General features: G+C 43.4%; 2 protein-coding genes across 3 annotated transcripts; both read left to right on the forward strand.

Annotated features, from left to right (window-relative positions):
* Positions 1 to 1607: 1607 nt before the first annotated feature.
* LOC115150627 (MICOS complex subunit Mic10) lies at positions 1608 to 5276 on the forward strand. The gene is made up of 4 exons (XM_029694105.1): positions 1608 to 1789; positions 4702 to 4749; positions 4878 to 4987; positions 5109 to 5276. Exons 1-4 carry the CDS (start codon positions 1729 to 1731, stop codon positions 5115 to 5117), a joined length of 228 nt encoding a protein of 75 aa, XP_029549965.1. The 5' UTR covers positions 1608 to 1728; the 3' UTR covers positions 5118 to 5276.
* A 4330-nt stretch (positions 5277 to 9606) lies between these two features.
* LOC115150629 (neuroblastoma suppressor of tumorigenicity 1) lies at positions 9607 to 18211 on the forward strand. Of its 2 annotated transcripts, none has more exons than XM_029694107.1 (4): positions 9607 to 10081; positions 13019 to 13199; positions 13563 to 13674; positions 15177 to 15738. In XM_029694107.1, the coding sequence occupies exons 2-4, from the start codon at positions 13027 to 13029 to the stop codon at positions 15654 to 15656; spliced, it is 765 nt and encodes a 254-aa protein (XP_029549967.1). In that variant the 5' UTR covers positions 9607 to 10081; positions 13019 to 13026; the 3' UTR covers positions 15657 to 15738. The 2 variants fall into 2 exon arrangements, with proteins under 2 accessions (XP_029549967.1, XP_029549968.1); XM_029694108.1 differs by lacking the exon at positions 15177 to 15738 and adding an exon at positions 17376 to 18211 and having other exon boundaries at positions 9637 to 10081.
* The last annotated feature ends 4457 nt before the right edge of the window (positions 18212 to 22668 follow it).

Genomic DNA, 22668 nt, shown 5'->3' on the forward strand with positions numbered 1-22668 from the left:
CTTCATGTGCTTTTTAAAAAATATAAATTCTTCAAAATTCATAAAAAGTGACGTTAGCTGATGAAGATGATCTCATAGAACAAAACGTATAAGATCTCCTATGCCTGTGTTAATTACAGACCTTATTTTTGGCGTTTATCCCCCCAAAATCCAAAAACCCAATTCATTTTCTGCATAGGCTTTGTCCAACGAACCATGGTGGAGTTAGTGCCTATAAAAAGACGCCATTACTATTTATCTCTATGGCATTGCCCATGCTAATTTGGCCTTTTGGCCACTAGAGGCTTCTATCATTGTCTATGGCGCCATCAAAGGGTTTCATCATCACTATCTTTCCTTTGTGCTACCTCAAACTGTTTTGATTACCGCCTGAGAGAAACTTTTATTAGTTAATTTTACTCCTGGCTGAGAGTTTGTCTGGGCAGTGTCTTAACATCATCCTAATACCTACTCTGAGCTGGAAGCTTATTTTGTCTTAAAACAGGTTTTAACAGGATTCCAATAGGACCTTTTCTGAGATGCTTTGTGGATATGGGCCAAGTTGTTGTAATGCCTCTCACCTCATTGTTTGGTCATAAAAAAGCTTCCCTCAACAAAGTACTCTGAGATCTACTTTAGTGCAGGGCTCTCCAACCCTGCTCACCTCCTGTAGGTTTTTGCTCCAACCCTGTGAGCCATTCATGCCCAAACACATGCAATGTGATAAATGTCAATTATTTGGTAATGTGTCAAGTGTATGTAGACGGGAGTAGTATTATATGCCAGCTGAGTGTAAATGCTGCAATTGGGGTGTTGAACATGCACTTGAATTTCTGACGTGTCCGGTTAGGTGAAGGAGAGGGAGGTGGCAAGAATAAGGGCTGTCCAGAATGTCACCTATCCGGAGGTGTTGACAAGAGTGGAAGAAAGGAGTGAAGATGAACAAGTAATGGTAGTAGGAGTAGAGTCAAAAGATGATATTAATTGTCAACAGAGGGATCCTAACACTTTGCATGTTAAGAAGGTGGACGTTTATTACTTTGGTTGTCAACTGCATAGTGCAAACGGAATGGAAATCTGAGAAAATAGGCGTCATTTTGTGTGCGGCTGAGCATTTTTTTAAACATTTTGGGGATTTTTCTGCAGAGGCATTACAAGGAATCCCGTCGATGAATGCTCCATCCTCACAGGCACCTGAGTATGTGTAGGGAATACACAATGTTTGTGCTGCTACCATGTTGTGCTGCTGCCATGTTGTGTTGCTACCATGCTGGGTTGTCATGTATTGCAGCTATGCTATGTTGTTGTCTTAGGTCTCTCTTTATGTAGTGTTGTGTTGTCTCTCTCGTCATGATTTTTTTTCCAATATTTTTATTTTATTATTTTTATTTTTAATCCCGGCCTCCGTCCCCGCAGGAGGCCTTTTGCCTTTTCATAGGCCGCCATTGTAAATAAGAATTTGTTCTTAACTGACTTGCCTAGTTAAATAAAGGTTAAATAAAAAAAAATAAAGGCATGTGACTGAAAGAGAGGGATGGTTGTTATATACCCTGTACAGTAGGTGGCGGCAATACATCAATAGTTGTAATCTGCCATAAACTTTAAAGAAGGAGAAGAAGAAGAAGGACGACGACGACGACGACGAAGAAGAAGAAGAGGAAGAAGAGGAAGAAGCGTGACGTAGGGATCACATGACCCCAATCTCGCGGTTTTTGAAGATTTGTCGTTGGACGGGTAGCAGCTTAAGACATGGCCGAGGAACAGGGACGGAAGTGGGACCGATGCCTAGCTGATAGCGCTGTTAAGTTAGGTAAATATCTATATTTCAAAAATGCATCTATTGAGAAATGTATTCCGAACAGCGTACAACCTAAAACAGGGCAGTGTAAATCGGGGACTAGGTGCATGATCTTAGCAAGGCCACCTGTCATCGCATGGTGTGGATCGTATCGTTACTCGGTGAGGTCAATCGCCATTTCAAACCAAAAGCCCCATTAATATAGCTATATTTTTTGGCTGATTGATTTGTTGTAGAAATTATATTATAGGCTATTGTGTTGCAGAAGCGGACCCAAACATTTGCGTGCGCAGGTACTCTGTTTTTTATTATTCTGCGACAAGTCCTTGAAACACTCAGATCTCGTGCCCTTCACGCCCTAATTTAAGCCTTTGATACAATGTTTCAATGACAGTAACTGTTAATGCTATAACTGATACAATGTAATGCAGTAAAATGTTACCAGAATCCCTAACTGTTGCAATGCAGGTCACAGGCAACTGGGGTGTATTCATTACACCGATTCTGTTGAAAATCGTTTTGTCTATTGCAAAACGATTAGGAACAGATACATTTTACTCAAAACGGGAAAAGTTTTGCTACAAAAACGAGAGCTTATATTTGACAAATTCAGGTAGATCTCTCCCCATTTCGTTCCTTTTGCTCTGTTTGCTTCCGTTTCGTTTTTAAATGGTTTCTGTTGCAAGACGTAATGAATACACCCCTGATAGAGGGTCTTGGATGTGTGTCTGTCATTGCCCCTACCCACCATCTATTCTCATCATGAACTTCACTCCACTGATGCAAGATCCAAGCAACATCCATAGACCTCTTGGCAACATTCCACATGGCTTATGTTGTGCTGCTGACAGCATACCTATAGCTCATCAATGCACCTGTTAACAATTTCATCCCATCATTTACCCTGGCCTAGCCTTGTCTCATCCTCTTTCATGTCAGAGAGAGACCTACTCTATTAGGCACAGTATTGGCTATGGACAGACAGCGTTGTTGCATATTGCCTTGATTTAAAAAATCTAAGAAATACTGAGACTTGCATATGACATTGAGTCCTCTAGTCCTTACAGGTTAATATGATTAAACAAACTATACAGTAATGATGCACCTGAACTGTATGCGTATCAAGCCCATCTTCAATCAGAACATAACCAGTGTTATTGGAATACCGACATTACTATGAATACATAAATCAAGCTTTAATTATGTTCTATGTAGTTATGTCATTTACATTGACATTTTAGTCATTTAGCAGACACTCTTATCCAGAGTGACTTACAGTAGTGCTCGGTACATTTTATAATTTTCCATTCTGGTCCCCCATGGGAATCGAACCCCAAACCCTGGCAATGCAAGCTCCATGTTCTACCAACTGAGCCACATGGACCCCTGTCATGTCTATCATGTGCTGATATATGATGTGTAATGAGGATTAATAAACTTACAGTTAATGTAAATTGTTACTATACTTTACAGAAAGGTCAGTGCAGACACTATAGTTTCACTAGCCTTATCCCTGGCCTATGTTGTCTTAACGGTAATACTTTACTATTACAGTTGCTGGATCGTGTTGGGAATAAAACATTTTAATCATGCATGTGGAGTGTGAAGGTAGAGTCCAATATCCATAATAAAATAATAATGTCCAAGAACATGTCACACATTCTGATGTTGAACTGATGATATTAAGGCACCCTTTCCAATCACAATATCTGGGGAAATTGGAGTCCATTGAAGTAGTGCTTTTCCTCAGAGGGATTTTAATTCTCATCCTTTGTAACCAAGATATTTGGCCATGGTCTTGGAATGTCAGCTAGCTTTGGAGCAACTAGCCATGAGAACTTCCTAATTTCCAGGTTTTAGATTTTGATCACACTGTGTGGCTAGAGATACATAACTGTCAGATCTGGCTTCATATTTGGCCAACTCCACTGCATTTCGGCAACTATCACAGGAAGGGGGAGGAGCGGGAGGAGGAGAAATGGACAGATTAAGACAGAGTGGGCTTAAAGAGACAAAAGCTGAGTCTGTAAATCTTAACGGTTGGACTGGAAAGGGGGGGGGTGAAGAGGAGCATGATTTTATGTTTGTCAGCAGCAATAAAGATGTGGGATGTCGTTTTTGTGGTCTTGTTTGACATGTGTAAGTTGTGTAATCCTGACGGAGGGAGCAGCGTCTGAGTGCTCTGGCAACGGCACATAGTCATGCTGCATAGCTCTCTGAATCCAATTAAGATGTGGAGGGGCCCAAACTGTTGTTTTTATGTGTTTCTGCGATGGCTGGCCCGGAGCTGGGTGGGGCGCGGCCCACAGCGAGGTGAAGCTAAGAACACAAACACATTCCTCCTCCTCAAGCTCCCCCTCTGGTCCACACTTACTTGGTCTGTCTGTGTGGTGTCTGATCAGTTTGTCTGTCCACCTCCTAGTCACGGAGATCACATCAACCCACCTGGACCCTCAGCTTGACCTGCCTGGACCCTCACTCACTCTCCCTTACTTACACATCCCAGATCTCTAGATCACACTGCCAGTCCTCTATCTCTCCTCCCTCTTTGTGTCTGTCCTTCACAGCACTAGCTCCTCCCACCCCCATCTCCTCTCCCTTTCCGCTCCATTTCCATTTTTTTCTTTCCAATTAAGTTCATTTTCACATGCGTTTCCTCGTCTTCTCCCGCTTTCTCTCTCTAATGAACCATGTCTGGCTGACAGGTGCTGTTAACCAGCTCTGGGGTTAGGGGCCATGTTGCCCCCCTCACCTCGTTAGAGAAGTTTTAATTTGGAGCACACCAGGGAATTCCGTACCTGTGTGTATGTGTGCATCACCCCAATACTTAATCATAGGGTGTGCTGCTGAGTTGGTTTTTGTCTGTTCCTCTGTCGAAGTTTATGCATCTCTCTCTCACTCTCTTTCTCTCTCCCTTGCTGTAGCCACCGGCCTTGGTGTGGGGATTGTGTTTTCAGTTCTCTTCTTCAAACGTGAGTATTGCCTCAGACAGCAGAGAACAGTCATAGTAATCTGTGCTTTTTAATAACACTGACCATGTGTTGATCTTTGTGGGAGTTATGGTTTGTTTATTAAAGTGAATTGTTCGTCCCATCTTCAGGGCGCACATGGCCAGTGGTGTTTGGCTCGGGTGTGGGGCTAGGCATGGGCTACTCCAACTGCCAGCAGGACTTCAGGTCACCTTACCTGCTCCATGGCCACATGGTGAAGGTGAGCAAATCACACATGTCATGACCAAGGTCGATGCCATTAAGTTTGAAACACAGTATCCCATCTTTTGTCCTCAACAATAATTGCACATAATACAATTACTATTCTTTTTGTCTTTCAGGAACAGTAGAAGACTGATGAGAGTTGGCTGATGTAGAAGTTGCTGTCTCGTCCTCATTATTTTGGACGGAACTCTGTCTCCCTGCCACCCAATGTAATTACTGTGCGAGTCTCAGGGCAGTCAATATGTATATATTTAATAAAACAGTAATGAAGAATTTGACAGAAATATCCTAAGTTACTTTTGTCATCTGTGTCAAAGTATTTGAGTGCTCACAAATAACATCTGTATTTTGAAATTACTTTGGCAAGCTTTGTGTGGGAGGGAGGGAGCGGGGGGGGGGGGGAATTTAAGTATTTTGTGTGTTAATGAGTAGGAGAGTTAAACTCCTGCTGTTTTGGAATGGGAGCCAGCTTCAGTACCTGCAGCCCTCAAGGAAAGAGGGGAAGCAGGGGAAAAAAATGGCTAAAGAAAATGAAGCCATGGATAAAATATGGATGATGGAGGGGGGGTGGTCATGGATTTTGGATCTATGATGTGCAGCATAACAACTAATTAGCATTATCATTAATATCAAGGTGCAACTTCCATTGGGGATGGGGGGACATGTCCCCCCCTGTTTTACCATTGGAATGTGTTACAAAACGAGGCAACGATGTGCTTTAGGACCATATGGACGCCTCCGAGCGGTCGGGTAGGCTTTTTTCAGTGTATCTGGCTGAATTAAAAAATAAATACAAATTATGTTCCCCCCCAGACTTCTAAAACCAAAGTTGCGCCCCTGAATAGTATCTATTGTGCATTGCTACCATCTAGCACTACCACGAAAAGTTTCAGTGGAGAAACTGTAGGACATGTTACCAATGTTGCGCTGGCAAGAAGGGCGATATACACTGCTCAAAAAAATAAAGGGAACACTTAAACAACACAATGTAACTCCAAATCAATCACACTTCTGTGAAATCAAACTGTCCACTTAGGAAGCAACACTGATTGACAATACATTTCACATGCTGTTGTGCAAATGGAATAGACAACAGGTGGAAATTATAAGCAATTAGCAAGACACCCCCAATAAAGGAGTGGTTCTGCAGGTGGGGACCACAGACCACTTCTCAGTTCCTATGCTTCCTGGCTGATGTTTTGGTCACTTTTGAATGCTGGCGGTGCTTTCACTCTAGTGGTAGCATGAGACGGAGTCTACAACCCAGACAAGTGGCTCAGGTAGTGCAGCTCATCCAGGATGGCACATCAATGCGAGCTGTGGCAAGAAGGTTTGCTGTGTCTGTCAGCGTAGTGTCCAGAGCATGGAGGCGCTACCAGGAGACAGGCCAGTACATCAGGAGATGTGGAGGAGGCCGTAGGAGGGCAACAACCCAGCAGCAGGACCGCTACCTCCGCCTTTGTGCAAGGAGGAGCACGAGGAGCACTGCCAGAGCCCTGCAAAATGACCTCCAGCAGGCCACAAATGTGCATGTGTCTGCTCAAACGGTCAGAAACAGACTCCATAAGGGTGGTATGAGGGCCCGACGTCCACAGATGGGGGTTGTGCTTACAGCCCAACACCGTGCAGGACGTTTGGCATTTGCCAGAGAACACCAAGATTGGCAAATTTGCCACTGGCGCCCTGTGCTCTTCACAGATGAAAGCAGGTTTACACTGAGCACGTGACAGACGTGACAGTGTCTGGAGACGCCGTGGAGAACGTTCTGCTGCCTGAAACATCCTCCAGCATGACCGGTTTGGCGGTGGGTCAGTCATGGTGTGGGGTGGCATTTCTTTGGGGGGCCGCACAGCCCTCCATGTGCTCGCCAGAGGTAGCCTGACTGCCATTAGCTAACGAGATGAGATCCTCAGACCCCTTGTGAGACCATATACTGGTGCGGTTGGCCCTGGGTTCCTCCTAATGCAAGCCAATGCTAGACCTCATGTGGCTGGAGTGTGTCAGCAGTTCCTGCAAGAGGAAGGCATTGATGCTATGGACTGGCCCGCCCGTTCTCCAGACCTGAATCCAATTGAGCACATCTGGGACATCATGTCTCACTCCATCCACCAACGCCACGTTGCACCACAGACTGTCAAGGAGTTGGCGGAGGCTTTAGTCCAGGTCTGGGAGGAGATCCCTCAGGAGACCATCCGCCACCTCATCAGGAGCATGCCCAGGCATTGTAGGGAGTTCATACAGGCACGTGGAGGCCACACACACTACTGAGCCTCATTTTGACTTGTTTTAAGGACATTACATCAAAGTTGGATCAGCCTGTAGTGTGGTTTTCCACTTTAATTTTGAGTGTGACTCCAAATCCAGACCTCCATGGGTTGATAAATTGGATTTCCATTGATTATTTTTGTGTGATTTTGTTGTCAGCACATTCAACTATGTAAAGAAAAAAGTATTTAATAAGATTATTTCATTCATTCAGATCTAGGATGTGTTGTTTAAGTGTTCCCTTTATTTTTTGGAGCAGTATACATTGTTCCAGGTGAAAGTCTTATTTGCAACGCCATGCAGTCTGACCTCATATGGGAGTGTTTGGGAGGTTGGCAATGGCAGAGAACCTCTGTGTGTGTGTGTGTTCGTGCATGTGTGTGTTGGCAGTGATTGTGTAGGTGGTGCTGCATGGAGAAGGATCATGCTAGCTTGTGTGTCTTTTGTGAGCAATCTTCTATACCTGTGTGTTCATTGGCAGCACTGTGTGTATGTGTCTGTAAGTGCGTTTCGTGAGTGTGTGTTTGTCCAGCCCCCTGGAGCAGCAGAATTTGTGGAATGTTCTAGAATGTCAGTGCTAGACTGAAGCTCAGCTCTTATTACTAACAGGTGAGTACTGCACTGTGCATGTCTGAAAACACACGCACACACACACACACACATTGTTCCACACACACAGAGAGCGAGAAACACGTTCACACTTTAACTTCAAGGCACTTATTCAAACACACATTCATACACGTGTACAAACTCACATGCTCCCTCATGAGCTTAAACTATACACATTACATACAGCACACATCCAGATATACCCAGGCATACATATACAATCTCAAACACATACTGTATTTATACCACATAATCAATTTAAAAATCACATTCACGTGTATCTCTCTCCATAATAGATACAATACGTTCTTCAACAGTCGTGTGTGTGTATATAAACATTATTTCACACAGACACTCTTACACACACATGCATGTAAACACTCACACATGCATTCTGCAAAGCATTCGTCAAGAAGTAAGAAGTATATGTTGACATTTTTTATTTAACTAGGTAAGTCAGTTAAGAATAAAGTCTTATTTACAATGACGGCCTCTTGCGGGGATGGGGGGATTAAAGAAAATAGGACAAAACACACATCACAACGAGAGACAACACTAAATAAAGAGAGACCTAAGATGCCAACACAGCATGGCAGCAACACATGACAACACACCATGGTAGCAACACCACATGACAACATGGTAGCAACACAACATGGCACAAACATTATTATCTCAAAAAAAGGTTCCTCTATTTCACTCTTCCCCTGCCTATCAAAGTATTGTCTTCAAGTGAAGCGCAAAACACTGGTACGGGTGCTTGTGGATACAGTCCAAGCTGCACACCTGTGGAGGGAAGAGGGGGGTAGCGTTCTAGGACATAATAGTGTACCTGTCTGTGCCTGTCTGCCAGATTCTCCAGAAGACAGTCATAATCACTAATAACCTTGCCACTAATCAGAAAACACAGCTGGTTCAGATATCATACACATGTCAGCATCATAATTACAACCATTTTCCATCAGATGTGGTCTGTTCTGCTGCCAGAAGAGGGAGGTCAGAGAGGTGCCAGTCCAGCATGCAGAGTTTATTTGAGGATAACAGAGTACTGTCATGGTAGGATGAGGGACTGCAGTGGCCATTGAGCAAATTTCTGTTAGAAATGATTATGGAGAAGCAACATTCCTCCATTATGCAAAATAACCACTGGAAGTCTGGGACACTGACTGACTGCTGAAGTGGTGCACAGCTCATGAGGCACTAAGGAGCTACAGCGTCTGCTGGTTTTCATTACTTTCTGGCACTTACTTGCTCAATAGATTTATGGTTTCCAAGGTGTTCATCGGTGGCTTATTCAAAGATTGGGACAAAACCTGAACACTGGCCCTGCCTACTGTATATATCCACTTCCACTGAGCCATATTCCTTCATGTGGTTCTTATAGGTACTCCACTCACTTGAGAACAGCCACTGTGAACTGACACCAGTGATGCATGTGTCACTATTTGCAACATGTGACAATAAGCTTATAAAAATGTTACTTTCATGAAGTTTAGAAGTCAAATAACAAAAACACTTTTTCTGAGTGAAAACAATGAGATCTGATAGAAGGTGCATATGAGTAAAACCATTTTTCACAGAACATATGGTCATGATATGCCTATGTCATGCCTATGCAGTGTTGTATGACCTGAAAGGGAGAGAGCCTCAAATTGCTGAAACACTGATAAATTCAGACCTGCCAAACTCATTCACCCCCTTCCCGTTCCCGGTCGTCCAAAAACACAGCGGGACTCCTGTCCGGAGGCACAGCCGCACCTATACCCAAATCCAGCGACTAAAGCAAAGGCGAGAACTTGGAACGTACAGCTTCATGGAAAAGACATAGCCTCCCGTTTTTGGAGAGAAGAGGTGTAAACAGACTCATAAGGGAAGGGATAGAGCACGGAGGGGAGGGACCCAGTACGCTGATGGACTTAGAGACCGATAGGGTTTCTAATGCGCACTGTCTTCTCACCCCTCTCCATATCTGTCCGTCTCTCACTGGCGGAAGATGTAATTGTTTTCTAGGACTAGGAATTATATCAAGGGTGAATCCTTGCCTCAGCTGAAATCAGTTATATTTTCCATTTCCAATGATCAACTAGAGCTTATCCTCCATCGTCTCTCCGGTCTCCTGCGGGACGGGTGGCAAGAGAGGGTTGGGAGAGACGGGTGTTGAAGCTCTAGTGAAGGGTCTCAGCAGAATATTGCTGCATTTTGGTGGTTCCCAACGGTAAGTAAACGTTTTTTTAAACTAACAGTCTATCCAGGCGTAAAGTTCACATTTTTTATGCTTTTCTCAGGCTCGGAGAGTTGCCAAAGTTTTACAACACAAAATGTCACGTTGCAAACAGGGCCGTAGCTACATATGAGGACACCGAGGTCCGAACCTCGGAATTTTTTTAGACTAAAAATAAAATACAAAAATACACAAGGTGCAATTTCGAAACTTGGTTGTGCATCAGCAGTTTTCCTCTTGTTATATGTCACTGACAGTCATTCAATTAGCCCATGTCAGTTAAACATTTTTAGATTGGTAAATTAGTCTAGTTAGTCTAGCCAGCTATCTAAACTTGTAGTAGGCCTAATCACGTGCCCAGAGGCCCTGACCTCCAGGGGGGCCACATTGATTTTGTTAGTTACTCTCACTCATATCATATTAACATGGCATAAGTCATGGCAAAATGTGTAGAATTGCAGGAAATTGGCTTTAAAACTGCAAAACGTTCTCGCCACCCCTTTGCAAATTGTGTAGAATTGCAGGAAATTTGCTGTAAAACCTTAAAAACAACAAAAATCGGTAAAGCAAATGTACTTGTTTACCTTTTGTTAATAAAATACTTTTTCTGCTAACAGATCCCTCTGTAGTTATGAAATTATAGTTTTTAACCCTTGCTGAGTTAATAGGTTAATGGGTAGTGGCTAATTGTATAGCTAATAGACTACGTGTTTGTAGATCGACTGAGGTGAATGAAGCTACAGTGAGCAATATGCTAATTTCTGGGTTCATTTTTGCTTGTTTTTTTGCTGTTCTCCAAATACAATTTTAGAGTTTTTAAATTGTATAGAAATGCAGTAAATGAACTTCAACTTTCCTAAAATGTATTGGATGAGGAAAGGGGGAACCCTTCACTCCGGGCCTCACTAAAACTCAGACCCTGGCTAGGACCCTGGTTGCAAACTGCCTTCATTGAGAGCTGTAATTTGCCCTTCCTTTTGACAAGCACATTGTAATTGTTTCCTGTGGTTCTGTTCTGTGGAGCTGTCTGATGATTATCATTTGCTGGATTTAATTAGCCTATTTGTCAGTTATTTTGCTATACACTGTAGCCAAGTTCTTAGAAGTCTGGTTAAGCATAATACAATATGACCTGATTATAAACTAGGCCCTTAGAGTAAAAAAGTGTATTCCTTTAAGTGATTAGACCTATAAAGGAAAGTATTTCTATAATTACATTAGTGCCAAAAAAGAGCTGGAATGCATGAAATAGCCCATCTGTAGAATTAGCACTTATTAAAATTTTCCACAGCTTCTTGTGCGCGTTTCTTCTTGTCATGCCCTCTTTCCCCAATCGCCTCTCACTCTCTCTGTTTTACAGCCAAAGGGCATTTGGTCGTTGGACAGCGATAGCGAATCCTTCAGGAATGTTATTTGCCCGAAGGCACAGCAAAATGTCCTCAAAGGTGACACATAAAACGACATGGAAAGGTTTGCAGCCAAAATGTTGTGACCAAACAACTTTAGAAGAAACAAAATATAATATTTTGTAGGAGTTGGTAGATGACGAAACCGACCTACGCAGCTTTAAAATCAACTAGAGATGCGTTTTTGTGGACATAGTTTATTGGAGTAAGGAGGTATTAAGCAGACATCTCCCTCTCTCCCACCTCTACCCCTTGGTCTCTCTGTCTTCTACTCTCTGCTGGGCCACTTTGAACCAAATGGGCTAAAGTGCCTAGTGAAAGTCTACACACTCCTTGCACAGTTGTCACATTTTGCTGCCATAATAAATCTAAAAAAGGATTACAATACATGTTTCCTACTGATCTACACAATCTGCTACACATTTTAAATTGTCAAAGAAAATTATAGAACACTTTCTAAATTAATAATATATAAAACAACGAAAATGTCTTGATTGTGTGTGTCTTCACACCCCAGAGTTAATACTTGGTGGAATCACCTTTGGCAGCAATTACAACTGTACATCATTTTTTATACGATTTTACCAGTTCTGTACAACTCTTAAGGCAATATACACTGAGTGTACAAACCATTAGGAACACCTTCCTAATATTGATTTGCACCCCCTTTCCCCCTCAGAACAGCATAATTTCATTGGGGAATGGACTCTACAAGGTGTCGAAAGCATTCCACAGGGATGCTGGCCCCTGTTGACTCCAATGCTTCCCACAGTTGTGTCAAGTTGGCTGGATGTCCTTTGGGTGGTGGACCATTCTTGATACACATGGGAAACTGTTGAGTGTGAAAAACCCAGCAGCGTTATAGTTCTTGAGGCTTAAATATATTTCTTTAATCTGTCTTCTCCCCTTCATCTACGCTGATTTGAAGAGGATTTAACAAGTGACATCAATAAGGGATCATAGCTTTCACCTGGATTCACCTGGTTAGTCTATGTCATGGAAAGAGCAGGTGTTTTGTACACTCAGTATGTTTTGTACACAGTACAAATCCAGTGGTGGAAAAAGTACTCAATTGTCATACTGGAGTATAAATAAAGATACCTTAAAATAACATTACTTCAGTAAATGTGAAAGTTACCCAGTAAAATGTTGCTGTCCTGCCTGAGCATTCGAAATGTAACAAGTACTTTTGAGTGGCAGGCAAAATCTATGGGTGTAAAAAGTACATATTTTCTTTAGGAATGTAGTAGAGTAAAAGTTGTCAGAAATATAAATAGTAAAGTACCAATACCCCAATAAATGACTTATGTAGTACTTCAAAGTATTTTTACTTAGTTAAACTTAGTTCAATCTTAGTTCAATCTCAGTAAATTTGGTTGGGAATCATGGACAGCAATATTGACAGTCTGCTATTTCAATTCTTTTTTAAGACATAACAACAGATGAAGAAGGCTAGGCATATGTAACTGAACTAAAATAAATCATTTCAGGTGGTTATAGCAATAAATGTTTTATGCTCCTTAAGGTGCAGTCATGTGGCAAAGAATTGTGATTTGCTGTGCGCTGCTTGAGCTCTGTTCGGCGGCACCGCCCGCTCACATCAACCGTCTGGCGCTGTTCCCTGACAAGAGTGCTTGGTGCGAGGCCAAGAACATCACACAGATAGTCGGGCACACTGGCTGCCAGCCTCGCTCTATCCAAAACAGGTCAGTATGGAACACACACACACACACACACACACACACACACACACACACACACACACACACACACACACACACACACACACACACACACACACACCTCTCCCTCCATACCACACATGCAGAGACATTTCATACTATTTTCAAGAGGGTGACTGACTCACTTTAATAATGAAAAGCAGGAATGAAGTTTGACTTTGAATGGCCAAATGACCCAAATAGCACTATAATTTGAATGTACATGGGTCACCTCCAAACAGAATCAAAGCAGCCATAAAATATACACATACTGTATATAAGCTGAATGGTGACATCTTCCCTCCCTCACTCCCCCCTCTCTTTCCGCCCTCTCTCCTATCATCCCAGGGCGTGTCTGGGGCAGTGCTTCAGCTACAGCGTCCCAAACACCTTCCCCCAGTCCACCGAGTCCCTGGTGCACTGTGACTCCTGCATGCCTGCACAGACACAGTGGGAAGTGGTAAGTTCGCACACACGCACACACACACACAAACCCCAGATAATGTAACACTACTCTTTCAATATAAACACATGACCACAACTAGGGCTGTGGTGGTCATGTAATTTCGTCAGCCGGTGATTGTCAAACAAATAACTGTCGTGATTGACCGTTAACATAAACACATTTAGCATCTCTTGGCTTCCACACACCTACAAGCCACTTATGCAGACCTTTGGAACATCTGCATTTTAAAAAGTCTAATAAATCCATGTTATATAGCCTACACCATCACAATAAATCTGTTATTTATTTTAGACAGGTCTAAAGAAAAATGTAGTCTATTTCAGAAGAACAGAATAGCATACTCTGAGTTGTCCTTATGTTAGGTCCTGATCTGGCTATGCCATATGGCTGTGGGCTACACTAGTTCATTTAGCAGACAAGATTAGCTTAGAATTCCGTGGCATTATTTTATAGTATGAAGAATACAATTGAACAAAGCTGAATAAAATAGAAAGGATATTTTCTCCAAACAATTTGAGGGGTTGCGCAAATGCGGCTATTCTGTGTTGAGCGGTTAACAAAGAAACAGGTACTCCTATATGCTTAATTTAGAGTTATTAATGTAACTTGAGTTGTTCTACAAACTTTGGGCTATATTTTTATTTTTAATACATTGTAAGGCTGCATGATGCAACTCTAGTGATGATTTGAGAAAAGTTGTTTGAAAGGCATGAGCTCTGCTTTGTTTTTGCACAGGCTGTACACACTTTGTCAGTCTCTCATTCACAATTTGAGAAGCACTGATAATGCCTCGAATTTCCTGGCAGAATCCCCTTAGTATGGCCATAATGCACCCTAAAAAAATCCAGGCAGCCAATCTCCCTAAATACTGACCACTCAGAAGCACCTCTCATCTCACTCACACCGCTCTCCATCACATGATCGGGTCTTTCTCACAGGCTACAAGTGAAGACAGACAAATTGGGGACGCAATTGCGCGCGTCTTTATCCAATCCCGAGGTGCATGTTGAATATATTGGAACAACTGTCCACATTTACTTTTCGTCAGCCAACAAAATAAATAGTCCTAATGAACAGCAAAAGCACTAGCCTATGTCAATCTACTATCCCCCATTGTACAAAAGTTGACCTATTCTATTCTGTGCAATAAATAAATATTCCAAACACAGTCTGGGACAGTTGTGCAATGTAATAGATCCCAAATTAGTACAACCACTAGCATCCCAAAAACGTTCTCACGCAATGTTGCTCAGGCAACAGATCAGAACGTTTAGTTTCAAATGTTGACAAACTATTAGGCTTTTTCTTCACATAATAAGCGCAGCAATGTGCACACAGCAGTAGGCTTTAAGCGCAAATGTTTCATTAGTGGGAAAACACCATTATCAAAAGTGACCGCAAATGCTATTATGCATGTAATGCTTTTATTATAAAGGTGCATTTTATTTTAAATTTGTTGAAATTATTTTTTCACCCTTTTTCTCCCCAATTGGTAGTTACAGTCTTGTCCCATCGCTGCAACTCTCGTACGGACTCAGGAGAGGCGAAGGTTGAGAGACATGCATCCTCTAAAACATGACCCTGCCGAGCCGCATTGCTTCTTGACACACTGCCCGCTTACCCCGGAAGCCAGCCGCACCATTGTGTCGGAGGAAACACAGTACAACTGGCGACGCGTTAGCGTACATGCGCCCGGCCGCCACAAGGAGTCGCTAGAGCGTGATGGGACAAGGACATTCCAGCCTGCCAAACCCTCACCTAACCCGAACGACGAGGGGTCAATTGTGCATCGGCTCATGGGTCTCCCGGTCACGGCCGGCTGTGACACAGCCCGGATCGAACCCGGATATGTAGTGACGCCTCAAGCACTGCGGTGCCTTAGACTGCTGCGCCACTTGGGAGGCCCCATAAAGGTGCATTTTATGGTGAAAATTATATTTCCCAAACTTGAAACTCACGCGCTGCATGCCAGTTAAGCTCTACACCCGTCGTAAAGCAGAGTAATGTTCTTCATTTTAAGAAGTTATTTGGCCACTTTAGTTGTGATACAAACCGTATCAAAACATATAGGCCTATGTGCTAGGCTACATGAGGGGTGATACAAACCTTATCAAAACATATAGGCCTATGTGCTAGGCTACATGAGGTGTGCGACTATGATTAGAAAAAAGTCACAGTTAAAAAAGGCATTGTTTCTTATGCTGAGCATCATTCACAAGTGATAATATATCATTCACAGGTGATAGGCTAATATTGTCACCCATCAGACTATTCTTGATTTAATCTTGTCTTTACATATGCTAAATAATATATGTGTGAAATTCATTTAGATTTAGAATGGAAACAGGGGCAGAGGAAAAAATGCATGTCGTCTATGGCCATCACTCTGTTTTCTCGCGCTATTGCATAGCCTATAGAAATGTTGCGCAACATGAGCTCATGTGCTCTCATGAAGTGTTTGATTCGATTTTCGATTATATTTGAAATGATGTCAGAGTGATTAGAGGGACAATAGAGTGCTGAGTACCAGGCAGTTAGCAAGTTTGGTAGGCTACTAATGACCATCAGCAGCATCAGAGCTTGGAGAAGCCTAGTTACCGTGACTAAACGGTCACGTGGAATTTGACTGACGTCATGACTCATGACCGCCGGTGTTGTGGTAATACGGTCACCGCAACAGACCTAACCACAACCCAGTAGCCTACAGAAACACACAAACACATTCCCACAACCACAATTGATCCTGCATTTAATTCATCTGAGCTTTCCCTTGTTGTCTGTCTGGGCCTTTCTGTCTAGTAGCCAGGGATTCCAGAGCCCTGGAACAACAAATTCCCTGTGTTGAGGTGTATGTAGTTTGGAGAGCAGCCAGACAGGTAGGATAAGAGTGGGCTTGGGACCACAGGGGATGTGACTTCATGCCTCGAGAAAAAGCTTGATGTACATGTTATATACTGTATACAATATTGAAAAATAAATGGAAGCAGACTCATGTGCCTTATCAACCCTGTTGTTGATACATTAATTATTACTATGATTCTGACTCTTTTGATCCTCATAATCCTGCTGTCTAAGGTCTCTCTTTGATAATGGAATGCACTTTTTCTGGATTTAGACTTACAATTCTGCCACTTATTATTATGGTCTCCAACCATAATGGTGCATTGTCAAATTATTTCAGCGCTCGCCTATTGTTGGTTTGGCAGCTGTGTCAAGCATGAATTCCTAAAAGCACAACATGACTTAGAGATACATTGTTTGAAGATGGATACTGAGGCTTTGTCAGACTGTAAGAGAGTCCAGCAGTGCTTGTCCATTTTTTTAAACCTTTATTTAACCAGGCAAGTCAGTTAAGAACAAATTCTTATTTACAATGACAGCCTAGGAACAGTGGGTTATCAGCCTTGTTCAGAGGCAGAAAGACAGATTTTTACCTTGTCAGCTCAGGGAATCAATCTTGCAACCTTTCAGTTCCTGGCCCAGTGCTCTAACCACTAGGCTACCTGCCTTTTCCTGAGAGTGTGTGTGTGTAATGCATTGTACGTTGTGTGTGTGTGTAATGCATTGTACGTTGTGTGTGTAATGCATTGTACGTTGTGTGTGTGTGTGTAATGCATTGTACGTTGTGTGTGTGTGTAATGCATTGTACGTTGTGTGTGTGTGTGTGTAATGCATTGTACGTTGTGTGTGTGTAGGTGACTCTGGAATGCCCGGGCAGTGAGGACACTCCTCGTGTGGATAAACTGGTGGAGAGGATCCTCCACTGCAGCTGCCAGTCCTGCAGTAAGGAGGGAACCCAGGAGGGGGCAGTGATGCAGCTATACCTATCAGAGAGCGCCCAGGACCCTCCTTCCTTACCAGAGAGCCACCATGGCAGCTCACCCCCTCACTCCCACACAGACACACACTCTCAGCATGCTCACAAACACACAGAGCCACACCCGCACACGCACACATCTGATGGAGGGTAGGTCGCTCGATCGCCGCTGACACTCCTCTCTCGCCATTCCGGATTCTTCTCCCAAACCACTCCACAAGTTGTTTCTTATACACACAGTTACAGTATGATGCATTTTCCCTTCTTTTCGATTCAGCCACTGTTTCTTCATTCAACACCTTAAAAGCACTTTGAAAATACAACTTCACTTAACATGACAATGAAAACTGCTTATAAAAGCACACACAGAAGCTCACTCATGCTGTACTCTTCACAAGACAACCATAGTATAAATTAGCGCATTTAAACTCACCAGTTTACACAATGTTTGTCATCTAACTTCTCACTTAGGACAACGACTATCACAATCTTTTACACACTCAGGCATGCACTCTGACACAGCTATAGACCTTTGAAGCAGTAGACTTATTTCTGTTCATCTGGTGTTTTTTAATCATAGAGCTACAGTACAAACTGTACATTTTCTTGACTTAATTTCTCTCATCAATTTGCATTAGTATCTGACCTAAAGCTAAATGTTCCAATTTGTGCTTCTCATATGAGAATAAAGCTCTTTTTGTTCAATCTTATCAATGAAGCTCTATCTGTAGTGATTTATTTAAGGCTTTTGTCTATTATTGTCATCATGTGGTGGGAACATGATCTTTGACTAGTCAGCTGCCAATGTTCAAATATAATAGATTTGATTATGCTACTCTCTGGTGGTTTAAAGAGGTACTGCAGAGGGCAACTTGATAAAGATGCAGCAGCATGCGCTGTATTTTATTTAACTAGGCAAGTCAGTTACAATGACGGGCTACCCCGGCCAAACCCTAACAACGCTGGGCCAATTGCGCCCCCCCTACAGGATTCTCAATCACGGTCGGTTGTGATACAGCCTGGAAATCGAACCAGGGTCTGTAGTGACGCCTCTAGCATTGAAATCCAGTGCCTTAGACCACTCGGGAGCTGTACTGGTGTGTATATCATTTCAAACTAAAAAGTCTAATGATCACAAGAAAAAAATGCAGCATTTGGATACAGAACACCATCATCCCAGAAACCCTAGACCCGACTCCAATTTGCATACCGCCCCAACAGATCCACAGATGATGCAGTGTCTATTGCACTCCACACTGCCCTTTCCCACCTGGAGAAAAGGAACACCTATGTGACAATGCTATTCATTGACTACAGCTCAGCGTTCAACATCATAGTGCCCTCAAAGCTCATCAATAAGCTAAGGACCCTGGGACTGAACACCTCCCTCTGCAACTGTTTTTTCAATCCAAGATGGCGTAGCAGTCAGACGTCTTTGTCCTTAGTCTTGTCGTGTCCCATGTATATATATATTTACATATTTTCTTCGCATCTCTTTTTATATATTTTTTTTCTAAAAACTGAACCTCAAAACACTCTCCTGCAACCCGCCTCACCAATTAAGAAAATAAAAGTATTATTTACCTCAAATCTGAAATCCACAACAGAAGCTAGCCAGAGGTTAGCCAGAGGTTGGCCAGTTCACTGGCTAACATTGGAGTTCAGCTAGCCACGGTTGGCGGTCATAAGCTATCCCTTAGCTCGAAAAGCTATCGCCAGTTTTGTACAGCGCGACTCAGACCAGAGCATACCGGACCTATTTTCTCTCCATATGCCCGGATTTCTACTGCATGCTCTGGACATTTATACCTGGATCTTGCAGCTAGCTAGCGGCTACCCGAGTGACTATTGGCTAACGTCGGTCCCGGAGCTAACATCAATTATTCCGGAGCTAGCCAGCTGAAGAGTTCCATCAGCCACTCCTGGGCTACAATCACTTATCCGGATCCGTTTTACTGCCGATGCGGAGCCCCATCGGGCCTTCACGACTGGACTACCGACGTTATCTGCCCGAGGGAGTTATCCAACTGGCCCCTCCGTCGCGACGTAACCTGAACGCCCATCTGCGGCCCGCTAATCGTTAGCTGTCTTATCGGCTGCTATCTGAATAGGTCTATCGGACAATTTTCTTGGGCCACTATAACTATAACTATTTTGCCAATTGGACTGGTCCCCCCTACCACACGGAACCCCACTAATCTACAGACGGAAACGCACGAGGTGGCTAAAAACAGACCTCCCTCCATCTTCTGCCAGCTTGCTACCTATGGCCCGGCTAGCTGTCTGAATCTCACGGGACCCTTGTGATCACTCGGCTAAGCATGCCTCTCCTTAATGTCAATATGCCTTGTCCATTGCTGTTCTGGTTAGTGTTTATTGGCTTATTTCACTGTAGAGCCTCTAGCCCTGCTCATTATACCTTTCAACCTTTCAGTTCCACCACCCACACATGCTATGACATCTTCTGGTTTTAATGATGTTTCTAGAGACAATATCTCTCTCATCATCACTCAATGCCTAGGTTTACCTCCACTGTATTCACATCCTACCATACCTTTGTCTGTACATTATACCTTGAAGCTATTTTATCGCCCCCAGAAACCTGCTCCTTTTACTCTCTATTCTGGACGTCATAAACGACCGATTCTCATAGCTTATCCTACTCCTCCTCTGTTCCTCTGGTGATGTAGAGGTAAATCCAGGCCCTGCAATGCCTAGCTCCACCTCTATTCCCCAGGCACTCTCTTTTGATGACTTCTGTAACCGTAATAGCCTTGGTTTCATGCATGTTAACATTAGAAGCCTTCTCCCTAAGTTTGTTTTATTCACTGCTTTAGCACACTCTGCCAACCCGGATGTCCTAGCCGTGTCTGAATCCTGGAAGTCCACCAAAAACTCTGAAATCTTCATCCCTAACTACAACATTTTCAGACAAGATAGAACGGCCAAAGGGGGCGGTGTTGCAATCTACTGCAGAGATAGCCTGCAGAGTTCTGTCCTACTATCCAGGTCTGTACCCAAACAATTTGAACTTCTACTTTTAAAAATCCATCTCTCTAAAAACAGGTCTCTCACCGTTGCCGCCTGCTATAGACCACCCTTTGCCCTCAGCTGTGCTCTGGACACCATATGTGAACTGATTGCCCCCCATCTATCTTCAGAGCTCGTGCTGCTAGGTGACCTAAACTGGGACATGCTTAACACCCCAGCCATCCTACAATCTAAGCTTGATGCCCTCAGTCTCACACAAATTGTCAATGAACCTACCAGGTACCAACCCAAAGCCATAAACACGGGCACCCTCATAGATATCATCCTAACCAACTTGCCCTCTAAATACACCTCTGCTGTTTTCAACCAAGATCTCAGCAATCACTGCCTCATTGCTTGCATCCGTAATGGGTCAGCGGTCAAACGACCTCCACTCATCACTGTCAAACGCTCCCTGAAACATTTCAGCGAGCAAGCCTTTCTAATCGACCTGGCCCGGGTATCCTGGAAGGATATTGACCTCATCCCGTCAGTAGAGGATGCCTGGCAATTTTTTTTTAAATGCCGTCCTCACCATCTTAAATAAACATGCCCCATTCAAGAAATTTAGAACCAGGAACAGATATAGCCCTTGGTTCTCTCCAGACCTGACTGCCCTTAACCAACACAAAAACATCCTGTGGCATTCTGCATTAGCATCGAACAGCCCCCGTGATATGCAACTTTTCAGGGAAGTTAGAAACCAATATACACAGTCAGTTAGAAAAGCCAAGGCTAGCTTTTTCAAGCAGAAATTTGCTTCCTGCAATACAAACTCAAAAAGTTCTGGGACACTGTAAAGTCCATGGAGAATAAGAACACCTCCTCCCAGCTGCTCACTGCACTGAGGATAGGAAACTCTGTCACCTCTGATAAATCCACTATAATTGAGAATTTCAATAAGCATTTTTCTACGGCTGGCCATGCTTTCCACCTGGCTACCCCTACCGCGGTCAACAGCACAGCACCTCCCACAGGCCCAAGCCTTCCCCATTTCTCCTTCTCCCAAATCCAGTCAGCTGATGTTCTGAAAGAGCTGCAAAATCTGGACCCCTACAAATCAGCCGGGCTAGACAATCTGGACCCTTTCTTTCTAAAATGATCTGCCGAAATTGTTACAACCCCTATTACTAGCCTGTTCAACCTCTCTTTCGCGTCGTCTGAGATTCCAAAAGATTGGAAAGCAGCTGCTGTCATCCCCCTCTTCAAAGGAGGGGAGACTCTTGACCCAAACTGCTACAGACCTATATCTATCCTACCCTGCCTTTCTAAGGTCTTCGAAAGCCAAGTCAACAAACAGATTACCGACCATTTCGAATCCCACCGCACCTTCTCTGCTATGCAATCTGGTTTCAGAGCTGGCCATGGGTGCACCTCAGCCACGCTCAAGGTCCTAAACGGTATCGTAACCGCCATTGATAAGAAACAATACTGTGCTGCCGTATTCATTGACCTGGCCAAGGCTTTCGACTCTGTCAATCCCCACATCCTCATCGGCAGACTCAATAGCCTTGGTTTCTCAAATGATTGCCTCGCCTGGTTCACCAACTACTTCTCTGATAGAGTTCAATGTGTCAAATCGGATGGCCTGTTGTCCGGGCCTCTGGTAGTCTCTATGGGGGTGCCACAGGGTTCAATTCTTGGGTCGACTCTCTTCTCTGTATACATCATGTCACGTCCTGACCCTTGTAAGAGGTCATTTTCCATAGCAGAGTGGTCAGGGCGTGACAGGTGTTTGTTTTGGGTTTTCTGTTTATATGTGGGCTTTTTCTAGATTTCTATTTCTATGTTTTGTTTTCTATGTTTTGGCCAGGTATGGTTTCCAATCAGAGGCAGGTGTCTATCGTTGTCTTTGATTGGAAGCCATACGTAGGCAGCCTGTTTTTCCTTTGTTTTTTTGTGGGTAGTTTTTTTCCGTTTTGTCAGTGTACCTTACGGAACTGTTGTCAGTCGTTTTATTGTTTTGGTTCAAGTGTCTTCATTAAAAGTTTAAATATGAGCACTATACATGCTGCGCCTTGGTCCCCTTTATACGACCCATGTGACACATCAATGATGTCGCTCTTGCTGCTGGTGAGTCTCTGATCCACCTCTACGCAGACGACACCATTCTGTATACTTCTGGCCCTTCTTTGGACACT

The sequence above is a fragment of the Salmo trutta genome, chromosome 16 (genome assembly GCF_901001165.1).
Source record: "Salmo trutta chromosome 16, fSalTru1.1, whole genome shotgun sequence".
Taxonomy (NCBI): domain Eukaryota; kingdom Metazoa; phylum Chordata; class Actinopteri; order Salmoniformes; family Salmonidae; genus Salmo; species Salmo trutta.

Coding starts and splice junctions, on each gene's coding strand:
- LOC115150627 (XM_029694105.1), top strand. CDS start 1,729: ATGGCCGAGGAACAGGGACGGAAGTGGGACCGATGCCTAGCTGATAGC. Junction 1,790..4,701: donor TGATAGCGCTGTTAAGTTAG/GTAAATATCTAT, acceptor CCCTTGCTGTAG/CCACCGGCCTTGGTGTGGGG. Junction 4,750..4,877: donor TTCAGTTCTCTTCTTCAAAC/GTGAGTATTGCC, acceptor TCCCATCTTCAG/GGCGCACATGGCCAGTGGTG.
- LOC115150629 (XM_029694107.1), top strand. CDS start 13,027: ATGTGGCAAAGAATTGTGATTTGCTGTGCGCTGCTTGAGCTCTGTTCG. Junction 13,200..13,562: donor CCTCGCTCTATCCAAAACAG/GTCAGTATGGAA, acceptor CTATCATCCCAG/GGCGTGTCTGGGGCAGTGCT. Junction 13,675..15,176: donor CACAGACACAGTGGGAAGTG/GTAAGTTCGCAC, acceptor CCCAATTGGTAG/TTACAGTCTTGTCCCATCGC.